This window comes from Neofelis nebulosa, chromosome 8 (genome assembly GCF_028018385.1).
Source record: "Neofelis nebulosa isolate mNeoNeb1 chromosome 8, mNeoNeb1.pri, whole genome shotgun sequence".
NCBI lineage: Eukaryota > Metazoa > Chordata > Mammalia > Carnivora > Felidae > Neofelis > Neofelis nebulosa.
Window position 1 is genome coordinate 129,149,532 of NC_080789.1, and position 22,722 is coordinate 129,172,253.

The 22,722-nt window shown below is 44.8% G+C and overlaps 2 protein-coding genes across 10 annotated transcripts in view; one reads left to right on the forward strand and one right to left on the reverse strand.

Moving 5' to 3' along the window:
• Nucleotides 1-2,175: 2,175 nt before the first annotated feature.
• MEIG1 (meiosis/spermiogenesis associated 1) lies at nucleotides 2,176-11,798 on the reverse strand. 4 transcript variants are annotated; one of them, XM_058681861.1, is made up of 4 exons: nucleotides 11,677-11,798; nucleotides 6,545-6,673; nucleotides 5,927-6,093; nucleotides 2,176-2,496 (listed from the first exon to the last, which is right to left on the reverse strand). In XM_058681861.1, the coding sequence occupies exons 3-4, from the start codon at nucleotides 6,062-6,064 to the stop codon at nucleotides 2,368-2,370; spliced, it is 267 nt and encodes an 88-aa protein (XP_058537844.1). In that variant the 5' UTR covers nucleotides 6,065-6,093; nucleotides 6,545-6,673; nucleotides 11,677-11,798; the 3' UTR covers nucleotides 2,176-2,367. The 4 variants fall into 4 exon arrangements, 3 of the variants coding, with proteins under 3 accessions (XP_058537844.1, XP_058537842.1, XP_058537843.1); XM_058681859.1 differs by having other exon boundaries at nucleotides 6,461-6,673; nucleotides 11,677-11,797; XM_058681860.1 differs by lacking the exon at nucleotides 11,677-11,798 and adding an exon at nucleotides 10,936-11,027 and having other exon boundaries at nucleotides 6,461-6,673.
• A 45-nt stretch (nucleotides 11,799-11,843) lies between these two features.
• The window catches only part of DCLRE1C (DNA cross-link repair 1C), a 50,536-nt gene continuing 39,657 nt past the window's right edge, over nucleotides 11,844-22,722 (forward strand). For 2 of the 6 annotated variants that reach the window (XM_058681840.1, XM_058681845.1), the window contains exons 1-3: nucleotides 11,844-11,949; nucleotides 17,188-17,840; nucleotides 21,746-21,797. In XM_058681840.1, the coding sequence (XP_058537823.1) occupies nucleotides 17,732-17,840; nucleotides 21,746-21,797 (161 nt within the window). In that variant the 5' untranslated portion in view covers nucleotides 11,844-11,949; nucleotides 17,188-17,731. Of the gene's footprint in view, nucleotides 11,950-17,187; nucleotides 17,841-21,745; nucleotides 21,798-22,722 lie in introns of those variants that run through there. The other 4 variants (XM_058681842.1, XM_058681844.1, XM_058681843.1 and 1 more) reach the window with 4 other exon arrangements.

Sequence of the window (22,722 nt, forward strand, 5' to 3'; positions counted from 1 at the left end):
AACGGGCATCTGACTTGCTGCAGGACGTGGCAGGTGGCTCCTGACGACCGCTCTTCTTGCTGAGAGCCTGTTTAGGGGGCCAAGTCATGGAGGGGTCCCAGCCCCTCTTCTGCAAGCTGATGGGGACGGTCAGGGGGTGCCAGACAGAGAAGTGGGGGCCCGAAGCAGGGAGGAGGATGTGTGTGAAGCCGGCAGTCAGTTCCCTCATTTGAGAACAGTCTGTATGGGGCCTGTCAGACCCCATATTCTGTACTCTGTGGAATCCAGCAGGGGAGAAAGCAAAGCCTTACTCTCAGAGAGCTCACCCTTCAGAGGGAGAGGGGTGCCTGGGGGCTCAGCTGGTTAAGTGTCCCACTTCGGCTCAGGTCATGATCTCGTGGTTCATGAGTTCAAGCCCCAAGTTGGGCTCTGTGCAGACAGCTCAGAGCCTGGAGCCTGCTTTGGATTCTGTGTCTCCCTCTCTCTCTCTGCCCCTCCCATGCTCATCCTCTGTCTTTCAAAAATAAATAAACATCAAAAAAAAAAAAATTAAATTAAGCACACTGGAGGAAATCACATGGCCCCTCTGGGCTTCTATATCTTAAAAAAATTATATATATATAATGTATATATATTTTATACATATATATGTATATGCACGTGCGCGCACGCACACACACACACACACACACACACACACACACACACACACTGGAATATTACCCACCCAAAAGAAATCAAGGGGCGCCTGGGTGGCTCAGTCAGTTAAGTGTTTAAGTGTTTGACTCTCGATTTTGGCTTGGGTCATGATCTCACAGTCATGAGATCGAGCCCCACATTGGATTCTTCACTGAGCACGGAGCCTGCTTAAGATTCTCTCTCTCTCTCTCTCTCTCTCTCTCTCTCTCTCTCCCTCTCTCCCTCCCTCCCACCCTCCCTCCCTCCCTCTCCCCACTCTGCCTCTCTCCTCTGCTTACGCCCTCTCTCGCTTTCTAAAAAAAAATGAAATCTTGCCATTTGCAGTGATGTGGATGGAGCTAGTGTGTATTATGCTAAGTGAAGTAAGTAGAGAAAGACACACACCGTATGATTTCACTTACATGTGGAACTTAAGAAACAAAACAGATGAACATGTGGGAAAAAGGAAAAAAGAGAGAGGGAAACAAACCATAAGAGACTCTTCACAATAGAGAGCAAACTGAGGACTGATGGAGGGAGGGAGATGGGGACTGGGCTAGATGGATGATGGTCATTAAGGAGGACACTTGTTACGATGAGCACTGACTGTTGTCTGTCAGCAATGAATCACTGCATTCTACTTCTGAAACCAATATTGCACCGTACGTTAACTAATTAGAATTTAAGTTAAAAATTTAAAAAACCCAAACAGAAGATGTCTAGATTGGGAACCCAGAAGCCGACCCTAGCACGAGGCTCCAGGTACAAGGAGCTGATTCAGGAGGAAAGGAACCCCTGGCAGGCAGTGTGGGGAGCAGGAAGGAAGGGAAACAGCCAATAGACTACGTGAGACAGTCAGATATTGCTGCCTGCGACCGAAGCTTTGTCCTGCTGGGAGGCTGGGTGCTGGTGTAAAACACACCCCTCAGATGGGTTCCTCTGAGGTACCAGGTGGCTGGGGCTCTTATCCACCGCCTCCCCATCAGTCATTGGTTGAGGGCTGCTCCCAGGCCATTTCCAGTCTACTCAGCAAGATGCAAAGGACTCTAGAGACGAGAGAAAGCCCTCAGGCCACAAGACACAGATCTGACGATTCAAAGGAGTGGTCTTGGCACGTGGTAAAGGCTGGGGGTGGGGTGGGGGGGGAGTGTGGAGTACATTAACATACTAGCGGAGGCACTGGAGTGGTTTCGAATGGGGCTGGCTTCTTCTGTGCCTAATGGTGACTCTTCCTCAGCTAATATAGTTGGAAGAACAGGACCAAGACAGGCACAATTTTTTTTAAATTTTTTTTTTTTTCAACGTTTTTTTTAATTTATTTTTGGGACAGAGAGAGACAGAGCATGAACGGGGGAGGGGCAGAGAGAGAGGGAGACACAGAATCGGAAACAGGCTCCAGGCTCCGAGCCATCGGCCCAGAGCCTGACGCGGGGCTCGAACTCACGGACTGCGAGATCGTGACCTGGCTGAAGTCGGACGCTTAACCGACTGCGCCACCCAGGCGCCCCAAGACAGGCACAATTTTAATGTTCCTGCAATTATATTTTGGAATAGAACAGGATGATTGATACCAGGTTTCATGGCTTTTGTGTTTCAAAACATTCGACTGAAGTCTGCATTTTGAATTATTTTGTGAAATGACATTTACATCATGTAGAACGTAACAATGAATTCTTAAAAAGTAGGGACGAGTAACACAGAGAACAAAGGCTAGTAAGCATAAATTTTCACTTTGTGGACTTCCTTGTCATCGCATTCCCTCTGTTTGTTGTAGTAATAGAAAGTATTGTCCCTTCTCTGAAGTTTCTTCACGTATCCGGTCTCTGGCCAGCGATCTACCTGCACAACAGAAACCAGAAGACAAACACTGGGACGCTGGTTTTATTTTGATACAGTATTTTACTGTCAAATAGTTAGCAGTATACTTCACCTCCAAGAGTTAAAGCATAAAGTTAAATCTAAAAATACTTGATTTCTCGAGACAGTATTATACACACCTCAGACACATCATAAGTTGCATCCCTTTACTGCAAAACAACTAATTGGGTGCCTCTCTCTAGATCCCAATTTCTAGATTTAAATTTCTACTCAGTGGCCAAGATGAAACATTCAAAATACTCTAAACTTTATTTTTCTTAGGTTTACAAGTTATCTCAGACAGTACTACGTCCTGACTTCTAAAAGTAATGCCTGAGGAGGAGATTAGGCTCAGGCTCCACTCTGGTGCTGGACATTGACAGCACAGCAATGTCAAATGGAAGCAGCCAGATTCTCGGTACCGCAGGGTGCATATGCATTCCTCACGTCCACCTCACAAGTTCGGCTTGAAACCCATTTTTTCATAGAAATTTGAGGTCATGGTTTTGATTTTCACCTATCTTTTCTTACCGCCCCTCCCCCCTATTCTTTCTCAGATGCCATATTGCCTTGCTTACTTTATCATCTGGCTTGACCTAATGGGACATCTTTCTCCGCTTCCTCTCCAAATTCACGTTCTGCTTTCTCGATCGGGTCAGTGCATTGCGGTCATGGTTTGTATGTTTCTTCCGGATTCTGTAAGATCTACTCTATCGTTGTCAAAAGCTGATTATTCAGGCGTTGTGGTTTAGATTATCAAACCCTCTTCTTCACCTCCGTCTCTACAGGCAGCTCATCACTTCTCATTGGCCCCACCCGTAAGTCACATGTTTCCATTGGAATAGGAAAACATCATGAATCCAAAGGAATGCCTGCCTTTATTTTCTAGTAGTGCATCTTCATTTTCTGCTGTTGTCTCGTTTATTTAAGAATTAGCAAAAATAGGTAGCAGCAGAGCTGATAAACCTTGGCGGGCTTTCGGACATACAGTATAGGAAAAAAATCAATGCTTCCTGTTACTAGGTAAAGCTTGTTTTTCATAGCCTCCATTGTCCCCAGCAGAGAAAGGAGGGTGTTCTCAAGACGTCATTATAACTCTCTTCCTCTTGGGGCCAGGAGCAGGTTATGTTTCACTTACTAGGTTCCCCCAAACCATCTCATTCAGTTAAGAAATAGCCACTGTATATGGGATGAGCCTCCAAACAGCTGTGCTGGTTCTGTGCTCATCAACCTCTAGTCATTTTAAATACTCCTTTGGTATTTTATAATTTTTTCTTCTTGGCCTTGCTGATTCCCATTCAGCCTAGGAAGGCTTCACTTTTGTGACTAGAACAGAGTGGCATGGTCCTCAGGACTAGCTAGGGAGGTCAATAAGCTCTAATAGCGTATGTGTCCCAAAAGGACATGTGCTTCAGGTGAGGAAAGAGAACTCTGCTCAAATTCTTCAGACCTCCGTATGCTGGTAGAGACATGCCAATCGAGGCAAGCCTTCAGTTACCATCCTGTCTGACCTTCAAGGCCTTCTGCAAATGTCTCTAGGGACATGGAACCATTTTGGAGGATGGTCCCCCAAAGGAAGCGATTTTGTCTTCCTCGAAATTCTTGTGCTTCCTTTTTAAAGGTATGCATATTTTGACTTGCAGAAAGTTTGACTGTTCTTATCATTTTTAATCTTCGACTCCAAGATTATAAGAATAATAAAAGCCATAATTCATTAAACACTTAGCATTCATTCACTCAACAAATTATTAAGCCCTACAATGTCAGGCACTTCAAACACATGATTTCATTTCATACCTGTGACTGTTTTCTTTTTCTTTTTTTTTTTTTTAATTTTTTTTTTCAACGTTTTAAATTTATTTTTGGGACAGAGAGAGACAGAGCATGAACGGGGGAGGGGCAGAGAGAGAGGGAGACACAGAATCGGAAACAGGCTCCGGGCTCCCAGCCGTCAGCCCACAGCCCGACGCGGGGCTCGAACTCACGGACCGCGAGATCGTGACCCGGCTGAAGTCGGACGCTCAACCGACTGCGCCCCCCCAGGCGCCCCCCTGTGACTGTTTTCTAAAGAGGGCACTGCCGTCACCATTCTACTGTTAAGAACCAAGTTAAGAACCTTGTTCAGGATTACCCAGTTTATGAGACACAGAGCCCGGATGCAGACCCTGGACAGATAGATTCCAAATCTGGTTCTCTTCCTACTAGCCGCCTCCATTTCTTCAGGTCGGGTACTCACTTCTCTCGTTATTTCCTAAAGCAGCTGGCACAGAAACGTGCACGTGGTAGCGATATGCTGTGCCAGAACATGCCACTTTGGCATCTGACTGTTTGGAGGTAAGGTCGCAACCGGTGCACGAAGGGCACTCTGAGTCTCCTCTCTGTCCCTCTGAAAGCAGGAACTAAGTCTCGCGTGTGAAAGCTACCCCCCCTGCACCCGGAGGTAGACAGGCCTCCTTATCCCCACAGACAGAGAATTCAGGGCCAACAGGGCAATGTAAACAAATTCGGCTTAGCTTCCCCACTAATCAGTACTCAAGCCCGCTACTTTGTCTTGTTACTTCTCCACGTATTTATCAATTCTTTGTCTTAAAAGGTATATAAACAGCCTGCTTTGGTCACTTTTGGGGTCTCGTATCTCTGGGGCCCTCATATGTATGAAATTAGATGAAATTTAGTTTTTCTCCTGTTAATCTGTCTTGTGTCAATTTAATGATTAGACCGGCGAAAAGAACAAAGAGGATCCGGGTGAAATGTTCTCCTTCCCGACAGTTTGTATGCAATAAATGTATACTAAAGTGAAATGCAAGACCTCTTCAAAATTGGCAAGTAATACAGTGACTAGGTGTGTTCCTCCCTACATCACACATCCCCTTCTCACTTTGTGGGACTTCCCCTTCAAGGATGTTCTTCGTGTTCTCTGAAATCTGATTTTATCTCAATCACAACATTATTGAGGTGGGAATGTGATGCACAACCAAAGTCAGGAGTCAAATAGTTTTTTTTGTCACCTATAATCTCCATAATAAACAGAATCTAGCCTCTTCATAACTCGTGCTAAAAACAAAACAAAACGAAAAACCCTGAAACAAATAATAATCACACAACAAACTGAATATCTGGTAATAGAATTACCTGAGTAAGGGGAAAAGACTCTAGTTTTGTGGATTACAGAAATGATTCACTTAGCGGAGCATGGTTGCTCAATAAGAGGTAGAAAGTTCTTAATGTTCCCATGCTGAGGGACCACCTCTGCCTCCAGTCTGACTGAAAATCCTCCTCTGGGCCTCAATCTCCTCATCAGTAAAATGAGAGAATTGGAGTAGGCCTCCCTTTTAGTTATTCTCTGGTCCTTTGTTGGATTTTAATACTTTTCACTAAATATGTAGAATTCAGGTTTAGCTAGAAATCTTACCATAGAAACTTGTTTCACTTGTTTATATTCAGTTTCATCCCGATATCCTGCTTGTTGAAACCTGTACAGATTTTCTATCTCTTCTGACCATTTTTTGGCACGACTTACTGATTTTGGTTTCGCGTCAGAACTAGCCATGGCTACAGAAGTCTTATTAGCAATTATTTCTGAAAGATGTTTAAAACAACATTAACAGAGCATAACCGTGACAACTTTGAAAGTCCCTTTAAGAATGAACAAAAGTAGAATTAAAAAAAAAAACAAAACTGGAAAGTGGAGAATCCCACTAGGTATATTAAATTCTAAGCATTCAATTCTAAGATTGAGAAGGATTCATGCTCTACTTTGGAAATAAAATAAATCCCGAAAGATACATAGAGAACTGCTTTTGTTTCTTCATCAAATAAAACCGCATTCAGAGTGTGATGTCCTAAAGGCTCTGTACTAATTCAGGTGTTCTAGGCAATAGTTTACAACATTTCTGAAGTCACACTCTCATTTTCAACTACTCAGTAGGTTGTCAAAATATCTCACCACTGTTCCATTTGATTATATTCAAAACTGAATCTCCCACTTTTTCTTTCTCCTGCAAAGGGAAGGTAAGACCAATCTTCTTACTGTCTTCTTATTCTTCTTGCGGGGAAGCAGTGGTTTCCTCTTTTTTGCATGTCTTCACTACTTGGAGACATCCCAGTCACTCTAGTCCATTCGCTCAGGTGGTCACTGGGCCCCTGCTCCTGCGACAGCCTGATGTGAAGAGACAGACGAATACAAAGTCCGTGAAAGCTGTATGACTAGGATACTGAGATCATTGATTTTACAACAAAATAAGCAGTCACCAATAGCTTTTGAGGTTCAAACATTCAACTCTAGTGCATGTAATTGGCTATTCACCAAACTTCTATAGTCAGTTTTTCAAAGACATAATCTTTTCTTTTTAATTTTTTTAAGTCTATATATTTTTGAGAGAGAGAGAGTGAGCAGGGAGGGGCAGAGAGAGAGGGAGACACAGAATCTGAAGCAGGCTTGAACTCAAGAACTGTGGGGCTTGAACTCAAGAACTGTGAGATCGTGACCTGAACCGAAGTCAGACGCTTAACCAACTGAGCCACCCAGGCGCCCCAAGACATAATCTTCTTTAAAATTTTTTTAAAATGTTTATTTATTTTTGAGAGAGAGAGAGAGAGCATGAGAGGGGGAAGGGCAGAGAGAATGAGGGACACACAGAATCTGAAGCAGGCTCCAGGTTCCGAGCTGTTGGCACAAAGCCTGAGGTGGGTCTTGAACTCACGAACCATGAGATCATGACCTGAGCTGAAGTCAGACGCTTAACCGACTGAGCCACCCTGGCGGCCCTTTCAAAGACCTAATCTTGCATTTGTTTTCCCAGTGTCATCTTATTACCAAAATGCATCAGTTAACTGAAATAAAGTGCCCAGAATTTCCACCAGGATTCCTTGAATTCATTCTTCTATTAAAATATGTTTCCATTGGCTGAAATACATTCAGATTGGACCTCATAAAGTAGGTGCCATTCTTATTTTTTGAACTTTTTCAATTGCAATGACAAATACTCACTGCAGTAGTTCCCCCTTACCTGTGGCTTCGCTCTCTGCAGTCAAACGGTCTGGAAGCAGAGGGTCCTCATTCTGACGCAATGTCAGATCAGTGGTAGCCTAGCGCTACATCCCAATGCCTGTGTCGTTCACCTTGCTTCATCTCATTATATAGGCAGTTTATCTTACATTATCACAAAAAAGAGTACAGGAAAATATATTTTGACAGGCCACATTCACATGCTTTTTTAAAAGTATTTTTTAATGTGTATTTTTATTTTTGAGAGAGAGAGAGAGAGAGAGAGAGAGAGAGACAGAATGTGAGTGGGGCAGGGGCAGAGAGAGAGGGAGACACAGAATCTGAAGCAGGCTCCAGGCTCTGAGCTGTCAGCACAGAGCCCAACGTGAGGCTAGAACTCACAAACTGCGAGATCATGACCTGGGCTGAAGTCGGATACTTAACCGACTGAGCCACCCAGGTGTCCCTCACATAACTTTTTAAAATATATTGTAATAATTGTTCGACTTTATTATTGTTATTAATCTCTTGCTGTGCCTAGTTTATAAATTGAACTGTATCACAGATGTGTATGTACAGGAAAATAACAGAATATACAAGGTTTGGTATTATCTTTGGTTTCCAGCATCCACTGGGGCGTCTGGGGATGTATCTCCCAGATACCTGAATAAGGGGGTGGGGAACTACTGTGTGTTGACAAAGTCAAGAAATACATTAAAGTCCAAAAAAAGAAAAGTCAAAATAATCATCACATCAGTTAGAAGTGTCCATCCTTAACATCGGTGAGTATCATCCTAAGCATGAGTTGGAAGAACAGACTTTAAAAGTTTTATGAAAAAGAGTCTTATGGTAAATGTTCTTACAAGTATAACAAATTTAGCTCAGCCTGGATTCAACAGGGAGGGGAAAGTAGGAAATGGAAGTAAACTTGATGGAATCACTGAATTTCAGATAAGTATTTCCTCAATGTGAAAGATGTGGCCTAAAAAGTTCCTCCTACATAATAAAAATAGATTAATGGAGACTGTTAGGAGGCTAAGAGTCATTTGCTTGAACTCTGTATGTCAATCATACACAAGTACCAACTGATTCTTCTATGAAAAATAAGCGAATTTGTCCAATGCTTCTTCCTCCCTCCTGTAGATTCTTGTTGCGTTCTTACTTAATATTCTAAAAGTTATGGCATTTACATTCTGTCCCGAAACCAGAATTCTCACAGTTGTTTGGGCTTAGTTCCAGATTTAAAGGAATTAAAATGAAGTCCTTTGAGTTACACAGTTCACTCTGATGAAAGTAGCACCCACCCAAATGGATATATCAGGAGTCTTGTTTGGTTTTCTCCCAGCGTGCATTACCAACATGCCGAGACCAGAGAAAATTAAGGGATTGTTAATACTGGACTTTTAAAAAACTTAGCCCTTCTTTATTCATTAGGTTTAGGTTCATGATGTATTTAAAGTCAATACTTTGCTATGTTATTGTATGAATTTATGTAAAATTTGGAATGCCCCACAAAACAGTCAGTGTGACATATTTCAAGAAAACATTTGCCCTTTGTTTCCATTCATTGTAATGGGGAGGCTCACTGTTTTTTGCTGCACAATACACTAGATATGACCAACAGTGAGTTGGACAGATGTGATACAGCCTGATAATCCATTAATATATATGACTATGTATAATCTTTTTTTCATACCAAAATGACACGAAGAAACAAAAGGAGAAAAGGTACAAATTCACCGTATAAAAATACTTTCACAATTAGCCATGTTTGTTACATGAATTTAGTGGCTGTATTATACTGCTTTTACAGATGAAGCACATTTTCTAACCGTTGTGGCACAATCATACTTTGTTTTACCCCAAGGCATTCTGGCTTTACGCTTGGCTTTTTGATACATTACAAAACACTTTTATTTACTCATATTCATTCAAAAAATAGTTTCTTGAATGTCATCTATGTAATCTTTTGTCACTTTCAAACAAAGCAATCATGCCAACTGTAAACAGAAAAATGCTTTCAATAGAAGAGGAGAAAATATGCTGCATTTGGTTGTACTGGAGAAGTAACCTTCCCCCACCCCCCACCCCAGTAGAAATATGCATCTTCTAGACATATTAGGCATTTCAAAACTTTGTTTTCCCACAGTAGCCAAAGGGAACATAAATGCATTTTCAGCATAATAGAAACCCCAGTGGCTCCTGAAACTATACTATCTAGTGGTGGTGCAAATCCCTCCTCTACCTTTTTGTCTCTCTTACTACTTTCTACTTATTAAAAAAACAGAATGAAACTAAAATTGGGAAAGATCAACTTACAATTTTTCGATTAAATATTTCAGTAATCCTTGGAAGTTCAGTGGTAATATTAATTCCGCTAGCAACATTCAACACTTTGAAATTTAGAGGTTTACTTCGCTGAGAATTGTGGCAAAAAAAAAAATACTATAAAATAGATTTGATCTTCATAATACTAAGTTGTAGTTACAGAAACAGGAAATGGCAATGCCTGACTTTCTAGTTTTGTAAAAATTGAATTTTATTAGACAGTATTAAGGTTCATACATGTATTTAAAAAAAAATCAGCTATATCAAATCCTGGATGATCTAAGGTTCTAATCTAATAGTAGAAGCCTTTGATGTACCAACCATCTTAAGCTCTCTTCTATTTTTTTTTAAATATATGAAATTTATTGTCAAATTGGTTTCCATACAACACCCAGTGCTCATCCCAAAAGGTGCCCTCCTCAATACCCATCACCCACCCTCCCCACCCTCCCACCCCCCATCAACCCTCAGTTTGTTCTCAGTTTTTCAGAGTCTCTTATGCTTTAGCTCCCTCCCACTCTAACCTCTTTTTTTTTTTTTTTTTTTTTTTTCCCATCCCCTCTCCCATGGGTTCCTGTTAAGTTTCTCAGGATCCACATAAGAGTGAAAACATATGGTATCTGTCTTTCTCTGCATGACTTATTTCACTTAGTGTAACACTCTCCAGTTCCATCCACGTTGCTACAAGTGGCCAGATTTCATTCTTTCTTCATTGCCACGTAGTATTCCATTGTGTATATAAACCACAATTTCTTTATCCATTCATCAGTTGATGGACATTTAGGCTTAAGCTCTCTTCTAAGCAAAAGTCCTTTTCACTTCCTATTTTTGCTCTGAAAAGTGATTTTTCCGTTTAGCGGTATTAAAACCCCAAGAGCATTAGCATCCCAAATCTTCCATTTCTTTCCCTACTTTAATTTTTTCTGCTCTTAGACGCACGGTCATAGGGCAAAGGAGCCAATCAATAAACACCCCTAGGCTTGTTTCTGGAACCTTAAAAAGGTCTCATTAGAAGGTCTCTGACGGGGCGCCTGGGTGGCTCAGTCAGTTAAGTGTCTGACCCTAGCTCAGGTCATGATCTTGCTGTCTGTGAGCTCGAGCCCTACCTTGGGCTCTGTGCTGACCACTCAGAGCGTGGAGCCTGCTTCGGATTCTGTCTCCTTCTCTCTCTGCCTCTCCCCTGTTCACACTGTCTCTCTCTCAAAAATAAACGTTAAAAAGAATTTAGAAGGTTTCTGACGTCAGTTATGCCTCCCTTCCCTCCACTTTTGTGGGGGGTGGTCAGCTGAAAAAACTGGTTTCCCAAAAATGCCTTTGCAGTCTATGGTCTAGGCGGGCTAATCTGCATTTGTTCAGCGTAAAGCCACTCCTTTTGGGTCCCCCCCAGCTGACCTGCCTTCTCCAGCCTCTCAAACCTTTCTTCTGCCAGAAATCACCAAGTTTGTATGTAAGGTAAATGTGCTACATAAGGCTGAGACGGAGAAAGAATTCTGGAAACAGGAGGTCAAATGGCTGGTCCGCAGAACTCTGAAAGGAGACCCCAGAATAGCAGCTCCTCAAGCCCCAGAAAACGCGGGTCGGCCTGGAAGCTACTGGAAAATAAGATTCTGACACTCAAGAAATCTCAAAGACCATTGCTGTAAGGGAGAATACAGACGCCAGCAGCACAAATCTCAGCCACCACAGGGCATGCCAGAGCGGAAGGGGCGGAGCCGAGGCTTACGGGGCGGGGCCGGGACGGGAGGAGCGGAGGGGGCGGGCCCTTCGGGCCCCTCGGGACGGGTGTCCCCCCCCCCCCCCCCCCCCGCGCTGGGTAAGGCTCTCCGTGGTTACCCTCGCTTACCGACCTGGAGAGGCCGAGGCACCCCTCCCGGGAGCTCGCAGGAGAGCGCGGAGGTGCTCAGGATCCGCGGGCTGGTCAGCTAGAGGCCAACTGTCGGGGCCTCGGCGACCCTCGCGTCTCCTAGCAACGCGGAGCGCTGAGCTCCGGCCCCGCCCCCTGCGAGCGGGCCCTTGGGCGCAGGTGCGAGGGTTGGGCTGGGCTGGGCTGGGGGCCCAGTTCGGAGAGTCACGGTTGACCCCAGGGTGCGAGGCTTGCAAGGGCTGAATCCCAGGCAGAGGTAAGGAGCCGAATGTGTTCTTTGCCTCTGCAGCCCCAGACGGAATTCCGTTGGCGGTTTTGGTTCCTGATAGTAGATATGTCCTGTCTGTCTCATGCTTCTTTTCATTTTGTTGAAATTAAATGAACTAACCAATTCACAGGGTAGAGCATGGTGCCTGACAATTAGTAAACCTACAAAAAACAACACCCGTAACTTAGATGATTTTTCTGTATCATTACCTTTATTTGTTTATTTAAAATACTGTCGATTTGCCTATAACTCCCAAATTTATTTCTTCAGCCCAGATCTCTTTTTGAATTCCAGACCTGTATACCCAGCCTATATTCAACATGCACTTGGTTATCCAAGACCCCCCCCTCCCCGTCCCCGTCTTTAAGCACCCCATCCGCAACCTGCCCCTTCCACAGTTTTCCTCCTTCAGTAAATGGGTCCCAGAGTCCACTCTTTGCCTTGCCTTCTTTATCCGTCATTGTTGGCTTTTCTGTTCCCAGCGAGTCCAAGCCACCACCGTTTTCCCCCTACTCTGGTTATTGCCATAGTCCCCAATAGGTCTCTCTTGTCTCCCCTCGTCTATGCCCAAAGCAACAATCAGTGCAGTCCGTTTAAAACATCATTCAGATTGTGTCCTGCAGTGGCTCCCCATCTTGCAAAGTAAAACCCAGCAAAACCTTACAAGATTCTCTCTTCCCTTGCTCTGGAGCCCTGGAGCACTCCATTCCAGCCATGCTGACCTGGCAGTTCCTAGCCTAGCTTCCACACTGAGGCCTTAGTTGTGGCTTTTGCCTCTGCCTGGAATGGTCTTGCTCAATTTATCCCCTTGGCTGACTTCCTCTTCTTGAAGTTTTCCCAGCCCCATCTCTCTAGCTCACTCCTCCCATCATGCTCTCTATACCCCTTATTATGCCCTAGTGTTTTTTTTTTTTTTTTTTTTTTAATTTTTTTTTTTCAACGTTTTTTATTTATTTTTGGGACAGAGAGAGACAGAGCATGAACGGGGGAGGGGCAGAGAGAGAGGGAGACACAGAATCGGAAACAGGCTCCAGGCTCCGAGCCTCAGCCCAGAGCCTCAGCCCAGAGCCTGACGCGGGGCTCGAACTCACGGACCGTGAGATCGGGACCTGGCTGAAGTCGGACGCTTAACCGACTGCGCCACCCAGGCGCCCCCTAGTGTTTCTTTTGTCCACAGCACTTATCACCACCACATATACTGTTTAAATTGCTTTATTTCTTAATTTTATTGTTTATCTTCTGCAAGAATGTGATTTCCAGAAAGACAGAGATCTTGTTAACCAAATTGACTGAACTTCAGGTTCCTTAACTGTAAAGTGAAGACAAAACTGTACCTGTCTGATAGGGTAGTTTTGAGGATGACACAAGAAATATAAACCATTTAGGACAGCACCTGGGACTATATAGATGATAGATAATGATTTCCACTCGAACGTATACTGCATTGCTACATAGGTTTGTCTCTGCTTTGCTCACTGCGGTCTCTTTAATGTTCGGAATAGTCACCGGCACACAGTAGCTGGTAGGGGACTGTTTGTTGAGTGAATAAATGATTCCACACCATTGGAGTATTGTGGCAGCTTCCTATGGGGATGCCCTGCCCCAGACTGCCTGAGTGCTCTTTCTTTCTTTCTTTTTTTTTTAACGTTTATTTATTTTTGAGACAGAGAGAGATAGAGCATGAACAGGGGAGGGGCAGAGAGAGAGGGAGACACAGAATCTGAAACAGGCTCCAGCCTCTGAGCTGTCAGCACAGAGCCCGACGCGGGGCTCGAACTCACGGACCGTGAGATCATGACCTGAGCCGAAGTCGCACACTTAACCGACCAAGCCACCCAGGCGCCCCTGAGTGCTCTTTCTAACTCAAATTGCTTTCATACTCAGAATCCCCTGGAGGGTGTGTTAAAATAGATTGCTGGAGAGTTCTAATTCAGCATATCTGGGCTACAGTAATGATTTTGCATTTTTTAAAAGTTTCTTTAATGTTTATTTTTGAGAGAGACAGAGACAGAACTTGAGCGGGAGAGGGGCAGCAGAGAGAGAGGGAGACCCAGAATCCGAAGCAGTCTCCAGGCTCTGAGCTGTCAGCACAGAGCCTGATGCGGGGCTCAAACCCACGGACCGGGAGATCATGACCTGAGCCGAAGTCGGACGCCCAACCAACTGAGCCACCCAGGTGCCCTGAGATTTTGCGTTTTTTAAAACAACTTTAAGTAGGCTCCACCCCCAGCCTGGGGCTTGAATTCACAACCCTGAGATCAACTGAGCCAGCCAGGAGCCCCATGATTTTACATTTCTAACAGGTTCCCAAATACTGTTGGTGATGCTCTTCCAGGGTCCATACTTGTTCTGATCTCACCTGTGACTCTCTTGTTTCAAACCACCCAGGCTTCTCACTGCCACTCAAATTCCACTCTTTGGTTTGGTCTGGTCCCTTCTTACCCAGTTTAGCCTTGACTTCCCCTGTTAAGTCCCTATTATTTTATCCCTTTTGCCCCTAGTGCTTTGGTTAAAAGGAACTATTTGCAATTCCCAGACTGAATAAAAAGCTCATTGCTGAAGAACAGACTTCAGCTGTTCTCGGGCCTGGAAGCTGAACTCAGGGTCACCTTGTTTGATAAGCTTTTCCGTAGCAAATTCCTTTCCATAATTGAGCTCTTCTGCTTGATGTCCACACTACATTCTGAGCACACTTCCATTAAAGCGCTTGTGAAACTTCTTGCATTTATTTCCACAAGTTTCTACTTCTCCCAGACTGTAAGCTCTTGTTCCATGGCTCCTTCCTTTATGTACATCTGGTTCCAGCACAATGCCTGGCACTTAGTGGATGCTCAGTAGATAAGAATTAAAGCTAATATTTATTGAGTACCTACCATTTTCCAGGACTTTTCAGTGGACTTCCTTCCTTCCTTCCTTCTTCCCTCCCCCCTCTCTCTCCCTTTCTTTTCTTTCCTTTCCTCTTTCTTTCTTTCTTTCTTTCTCTCCTTCCTTCTTTTTTCTTAGTTGAATAATAACACTTTTTAATCGATCAGAGGGTTGAGAGTAGGAGGAATGACGAAGAGCTACTGGTGGTAGAGAGAGATATGCAACTAATGCAGAATACACATACATTGTGATTTTTCAAAGCCACCTTCTTGCTATGTGAGTTAGCCATGTAGTGTCTTCCTAACTCCTCCAGAGAAGGGATATCCTTGCTAATCTTGTTCACTTTGTCCACATTCTCCCATACATTCTCCAAACATTTTTAAAACAAGTCCATTGAGCTATGGTCGAAATGCAATAAATAGCACATATTAACCAGCATATAATTTGGTAAGTTTTGACATATGCATACACCTGTTGTTTCCTGTGCCCCCAACCAACTGCTGATTTGCTTTCTGTCACTTTCGATCACTTCACATTTTCCATAATTTTACATAAATGGTATAGTACAATATGATCTCAGACTTCCAGCTTCCAGAACTATGAGACAATTAAATTTCCATTGTTTAAGTCACCCAGTCTGTGGAATTTGTTATAGCAGCCCTAACACATAAATACACTTCTTTAAAAAACATATCTCATGGCATACTTCCTAGTGTGACACTATTTCTTCTAAAATAATAGTACAGAATATAGTGAATTTATAAGCCAGTTTATTTATATTGACAACAGCTTATAAAATAAGAAAAATATATCTGCTAGTGATTGCCCAGCAAAGACTTACACTTACCTCAAGAACTCCCTTTTTGGTATTTAATATACAGTTGGTAGCTGTCTTCAGTCCTTTTGAGATGAGACAAACCAGGGCTTAGAAGTCCAAAGAGCTTGGGATTGCAGAAAGATTCCCAAGTGGGGAGTGAGGAAACAGAGCAGTAGCTGATGCTGTTGACTGCATTTCAGTTTTCTCTACTAGCAGCTACAGGAGGCATTTCTCTTGGGATGCAGTATCCAGCAAATTTGGCTTCTCCTGAAAATTTGTTTATTTTGACCTGAGGATATTATAGCCTAGTAAGTGATTGTGGCTCCCTCTGGAAGAGCCGAATAATTGGCTGACTTCTCCCAAGAGTACACGTGTGCACGTCTGTGGTCTGTGCTTACCCATCTTCATTATTTCCTAAGCTATCTTCTCCCTTCATCCTGACTCTATTTCCCTTTGTGCTTTCATACTGTATCCATCATGGAAAGAAGGGAGGATACATAAGTGGATAGAGAAGAATATGAATACTATCTTGGCCTGCCTTGCCAGGAGTTCCAAATTCTGGCTGAGGTAGAGATGCCAGATTCTCCAGGTACCAGTCTCACTGCAGAACTTGGTGTTAGGTGTAGACAGCTTAGTCCTCCTTTATTCAAAGACAAACCATCTTATACCAAATCAAAGGTGTTGGCAACAGCATACTAGGGGAATGCTTTACTCAAATGAGTGATTCTGATGTCATACCATTCCCACTCACCCTTTTTTCTCTTCCTCCCCTTCTTTTTCTTCCTCTTATGAGAATTGGAATAGAACTTTGAGGACCAGGGTGCAGGGAAATGCTGATATTCTCTGAGGTTGGCATTCTGATTCCTGATTCCACTGCTTAAAATTTATCATTCTTGGATTTTTCCCCATATTACTTTGTGTGTCTGTGGAAGCATTTGTTTACCACATTTTGCAAAGGTGTTGTCTCCAAATGGGTTGAAAACGTACCTGAAGCCACGTCTTAGTCGTCGATGTAAACACTGCAACTCTTATAACGATGGTATGCACAAAGCAAGACCTCAAGAGTGTTCAAGGTGTTTGTATTAATATCAAGGTGTTTAAAGCAGATTTGCTAGGAAGGGGCCTGATAAATGGCCCATTCGCCATTCGGTGATTCTTAATGCTTTAACAAACCTTTTCATAAAGTTGTTTTGGTGGTTAAAAAATCCCAGAACTTTCCCCCCTTAAGACCTATCCTTTTTCACCCACCACTTCTTTTTCCTTTATGTATCCTTCGAACTTCTAAAAATGTAGCTCAAAAGGGTGGTGGGCTGGTGGCGGGGGTGCGGGGCTTGGGGGGAAGGAGAGCAGAAGGCCAACCCATAAGCTATCCTTGGGATTTTTACTTACCGACCCTAAGATCACGCATCTGAGTTGTGATCATCAGGGATTGTTTACTCACTCAGTTTGTAGATTATAAATGGAAGCGGGAACTAACAGTTATTGAATCTACCATGGGTCACATACAATTTTTTCCTCACACAATTTTCATGTTATCCCCCAAGGTAGAAACTGGGAAGATGACGGAAAGAAGGAACTGAGCTCGGCCTTCAGGCTCTCAGACAAGCAGGGGGTGGAACGCAGTCGGATTTCAAAGAGAAGCTTTACACCCCTCTTCGTGTCTTTGCCTCCTTGGGTGGAGCACCTGCTACGGTGTTCACTTTCCCTTCGCGCTATCGTTCCTGCACAGACAACGGGCAATCTGCACCAGAAAGTCACCCGTTTTGAGTCAAAGTTCCCGGCAGCGCCACCCTCTTCGCGCCGCACCCTAGATCCTAGCCGGCCGCCCCAGCCCTAGGCACTGCAGCTGTCCCAGCCCAGCGTCGGGCAGCTCCAATATTTAACTCCGCGGGTCGCTGGCCGCAGACTCTCCCCTGAGGCTCTTCGGCACCGCCCCTACCACCGCACGGCTCCTCGGATTGGACGTGGCTGCGCCCGGCCGGCCAATGGCTTGGCGGCGGCAGGTTCCCGGAAGTGGCGGCGCGGCCCGGGAAGACCTCAGTTTCCGCAGGCTGAGTCGGGGCTGATTCCGCTGGCTTCGCGGGCGCTATGAGTTGCTTCCAGGGACAGATGGCCGAGTACCCAACCATCTCCATAGACCGCTTCGACAGGGAGAACCTGAAGGCCCGCGCCTACTTCCTGTCTCACTGCCACAAGGGTGAGAGAGCGTGGCTCGCCGCCCGTCCCCGGGGATGCGGGCTGCCAGGGTTGGGGCCCCGCGGGGAAGCCGCCCGGAGCGGGTGGGGGCTCCAGCCAGGGAGTGCAGGCTTCGGGAGGCCAGGGCCGAGACTAGCAAGTGCACCTTGTCCCAGCCTGGCTCTTCAACTTCTCTGAGGCTTTATTTCCTCATCTGTACAACGGGTTGCGCCTTGACCCGGGCCAGTTTGACCAGGCCTAACTCTTAGGTTCTCGTGGTAGTTCTCCTAGCAGCTCATAGTCAGAGGTAAGCGAGGATTACTCACTTCTTCCTCCACATCTTCGCTACCGTGTTATAAAGAAGACAAGTTTCAGATGAAATTCCGCCTTACCCCGCAAACACTTACCATCAGGCAGGTGCATTCACTCACAAACATCCTGTCTGTGAGCTCTACAAAGTGCAAGCGGCCCCTCCTTTTTGATGTTCTTGCCACATCCAGTATAAAGGATTCGTGTAAGGCAAGGCAACCAGAATACTAAGATTGCACAGTTGCACACGGTTAGGGATTAAGCCTCAGTGTCACCCCTAATGATACAGCCTGGAGATTAGATGCTTCAGGAGAGGCGGGGTGTCTCTAAAACATCCGGGCCAATCTCCAGAGCTGGAGTAGCACTAATTTCACAACCATTGTCCATTTTTAACATCTCGTGTGCTGAAGTTAGTGTTGTGGGGAAATGCCTCAGCTTTCTTGCTCGAACCTACCAATTATCACATTAATGAGGAGAATCTGGACTTGCTCTCTCCCTTTGCAAAATAGCACTGTGGGCCTCTTTGAGGGTCTTTCTGCTTATTCTCCAGAGTAATGCTTTTGTTTTTGGTTTGTTTCTCATTGTGAATCGACTGCTGGGTGGGGGTACCTCTGTTTTACCCTGATAACCATGATTGAAGTGTGGCTTAGGGGCTTGCCCTTTATGTTACGAATAGTGAGTTTGAAGAAAGAATCCATCTAAAGGAATCTGAAGTCACGATCATTCGATCATTCGTTTGTATGTTAAACAAGAAACTGACTTTTTATTATTGAGCAGTTTATAATAACTTTTCCTGTTCTCTAATCATATGTGTGTCTTTTTACTCAATCAGAACGTTAAACTCATCAAGGGCAAGAACTGCTTTCAGAAATTTCCCATGTTGCTTACTGGTGGTCTTCTAACCTTTCTGAGACATAGATTTCTTTGGATGTGCTGTGGACTGCATTGTGCGTCCCCCCCCTCCCCAGTTTCATATGTTGAAGCCCTAAACCCCCATGTGACTATATTTGGCGATGGGGCTTTTAGGGGACAATGCAAGTGAAATGAGGTTGTAAGGGCGGGGTCCTAATTTGTTAAGATTGATGGCCTTATAAAAAGAAGAAGAGAGGTTTCTCTCTTTCTACACACACACACTCTCACACTGAGGAAAGGTTGTGTGAGCACACAGCAAGAAGGTGGCAAGCCAGGAGGAGTGTCTCCCCAGAAACCAACCTTGGAATTGAGCCTCCAGAGCTGTAGGAAGTTTCTGTGCTTTAAGCCGCCTTGTCTGTGGTATTTTGTTGTGTCAATCTGAGCAGACTAATGCAGAATAGCTGACAAACGCTATGGATTTGGAAGAAAAAAATCACATAGATACATTAACATCCCATTTTGATACAACATCAAATGCCATGGACCACTCGATGCCTGTTTGTGGACCACCAGGCATCCAGTGCTGTGCTCAGGGTGGGCTTTACTAAGCCTCAGGAAGGTGCGGAGGACAAGAGGGGACCCACGGCCTGAAATAGTGGGCCAGGGTGGGAGAAGACCCCTCTAGGGAACAATTTGTGGTGACTTAATCTGGTCCAGGAAAAGGGGAGAGGAGACCCTGGGTGCAGGCCTAGCACAAAGTAAACTGGCCCAGTGCTCTAGGCTGCCAGTTAGGAAGGGGGCTGGAGTGGTCCTCGGCCGTCTTGATTAAAGCAGCTTGTTTTGAATAGTAGTCATTCACGATAGGCGCACTTTCTGGTTCTTGGAGCAAAGCTTTTTATAAGCAAAAGGAATGTATGGAATTAAACACTTATAGTAAACATAAAAGGGAGAGAAGGATAGAGAAGAACAGAGGAGAGTTAAGACATCAAATCGGGTACTCACAAAATCCAACCTTCTGGCTGGGGAAGGCCCTCGGTGAACAGTCTCGTTGGAGTCCCAGCTGAGGTTCCTGGGTGGAGCGTTCTGCACTCTGGCGTGGCTTCCAACTAGCTCTCCCGCCAGGGCAGTACATACGCCACCCTGTGTGATCTCCGCTTAGTCCTGAGGTTTCCCTAGTGCAGACCTGAGTGAGCTGGTTTTTCTGTTTCTCTTATTGTATCTCACAACCTCAGGAGCCTGGGCGTCTGCGTATTTCTCCGTCCTCCCTGACCTATTCCAGATAGATCTGGTCTGCCTCAAGGAGGTGAGGCAAGTTAATCCATCTTGGCATCAGGAACAGAAAGGCCAGTTCTGATCCCTAGGCCAGATGCAGAGCACAAGCCAACTAAGCCCCCCACGATTGTGTATGTGTGGTTCTGGGCAGAAATGCATGACAGGTCACACAAAACCCCTTCTATAGAGCACAGCTATAGAGTGCTGCCTGCTGATTTAGTTGAGGAGTAAGGAGCTGAGTCCCGATTCAGCCTCTTTTGGCCATGGCACAAATTCTTGGGAAATCCCAATGGCAAGTCCTGCCCTGGGACGCCCCCATAGGCCCTAAAAGCCTGGGGCCAGGAGTGATCTGAGGACATTCACCCTCCGAGGGGGCAGGTGAACCGTCCTGTGCAGGCACATGTTCTGTCAAGGTCTGCCATGTGGGGTGTGGTGACTGCCTTGTTTTCTCTGGAGTGCATGTAATTTGATGAGGGTGTGTGTGTGTGCGCGCGCGCGCGTGTGGTGGTAATTAGAATAATTGGGATTGGTTTGATTAACTAAATTGAGAAGGTGTGATCATTGCTATCTAGCAATCCTCCCCATGCTGCAGATTCAGAATGCATTAGAATGCACTGTATGTTTAATGTACTGTTTGGTTTAAATGTCATCTTTCTTTAAAGGCTGTCTCTCTGTATCTGTTCATTTGGACAGCTGTGGAGCAGGCCTGTGTGAATGGAAATACACCACCTTTCGGCCCAGTAGTCACAGCAGGCTAAGAAGAGAATGAAATTCTTCTTTTTTTCTCCCTTTTTAAAAGTTTACTTATTTATTTTGAGAAAGAACGAGAGGGTGAGTTGAGGCGGGTAGAGAGAGAGGACAAGAGAGAGAATCCCAAGCAGACTCCACGCGCAGCACAGAGCCCGACGTGGGGCTCGATGTCATGACTGTGGGAAATCAAGAGTCAGACGCTTAACTGACTGAGCCACCCAGACACCCCTGAGAAGGGAATGGAACTCTTCTGATGCTGGCGTAAGCCTGGAAGAGTTCCTGGAGGAATCTGTGGAAGCAAGTTCGAATTTCCAGACAGACTAACTTAAGTGACCAGAATGGAATGGGTCACAGATAATGTGGCCCGAAGGATGACTGGATTGAAATGAAAGAAGAATGTCAAGTTTGGAAGCAGTTCTGAAGTGAGAGGCGGGTCACTCATTCTTCTGTGGCTACTCGGAGTGATTTGGACTTAGTCCTAAGATGCAGGAGATCGTTCTCCATTTACATGGTGGCTAGAGATGCTCAGCTCTTAGTGGTTCCTGGCCTGTTTTCAGATGCCCTCTTCAGCTGCGGAAGAAAGAGCCAATGGCCCACATGAATCTGAATCCGTTCTCTTATAAAAGTGGACCTCTCGTGTATCTTCTCGTAAAAGGAACTTAAAAAGAGCAGCCAACCGTTTGCTTGGTCTAAGGAGTCCTCTCAAAAAAATGTGCTTATGATTTTTGATTTTTTTGTTTTTAGATCACATGAAAGGATTAAGAGCCCCTACCTTGAAAAGAAGGTTGGAGTGCAGGTAATTTATTTTGCTACTTGTGTGTGTGTGTGTGTGTGTGTGTGTGTGTGTGTGTGTGTATGTGTGTGTTTTAAAATTTATTTCCTTATTTTGAGGGAGAGAGAGAGAGCATGGGTGTGCAGGGGAGGGGCAGAGACAGAGAGGGGGAGAGAGGATCCCAAGCAGGCTCCGAGCTGGCAGCAGTACAGCCCGATGTGGGGCTCGAACTTACAAACCGAGAGTTATTGACCTGAGCTAAGGCCAAGAGTTGGACACATAATTGACTGAGCTACCCAGGTGCCCCGTATGTGTTTTTTAAAGTAAACATCTTAATTGAGCTATAGCTTCCCACGCAGAAAAGTACTTACACCATAAGGGTACAATCTGATGAACTTTTACAGGTGAACACACTTGTGAAGCTTCCACTCGGGTCAAGAAATAGAACAGGACCAGTGTCCCAGAACAGAGCTTCGTCCCTCCTCCCAGTCAGTCCTCCTTTCCCAGAGACAGCCTGTAGTCTGACTTTTTGTCATCAGGGCTTAGCTTTGGCTGTTTTTGACCTTTTCGGAAATGGAATCATTTCCTCCTCTATTTGTTTTCTTTCACTTAACATGACACTTGTGGGATTCATCATGCTATTGGGTGTGCAGCAATAGCGTGTTCATTTTTATTTCTCCGACTGTGTGTACACTTGTGTGTATAACTAGTTGTTCTCTTGTGAAGAAAATCACTTGTTTTTGGATTTTAAAGCTAAACTACCACATTATTTTCCTGTAGGCATTGCCTAAATGTCAATAACAAATCTCAAGATAGGTCTTGGAAAAGGCCTTGTTGACTTGTTAACTTCTGAACCGGTGGGTGTCAGTCTTCTCTGTGAACTGGTATCTGTAGTCTGCCTTCTTGAGAATGATAGCTAATGTGTGTTGATTCCAGGCCCTGGGAATTT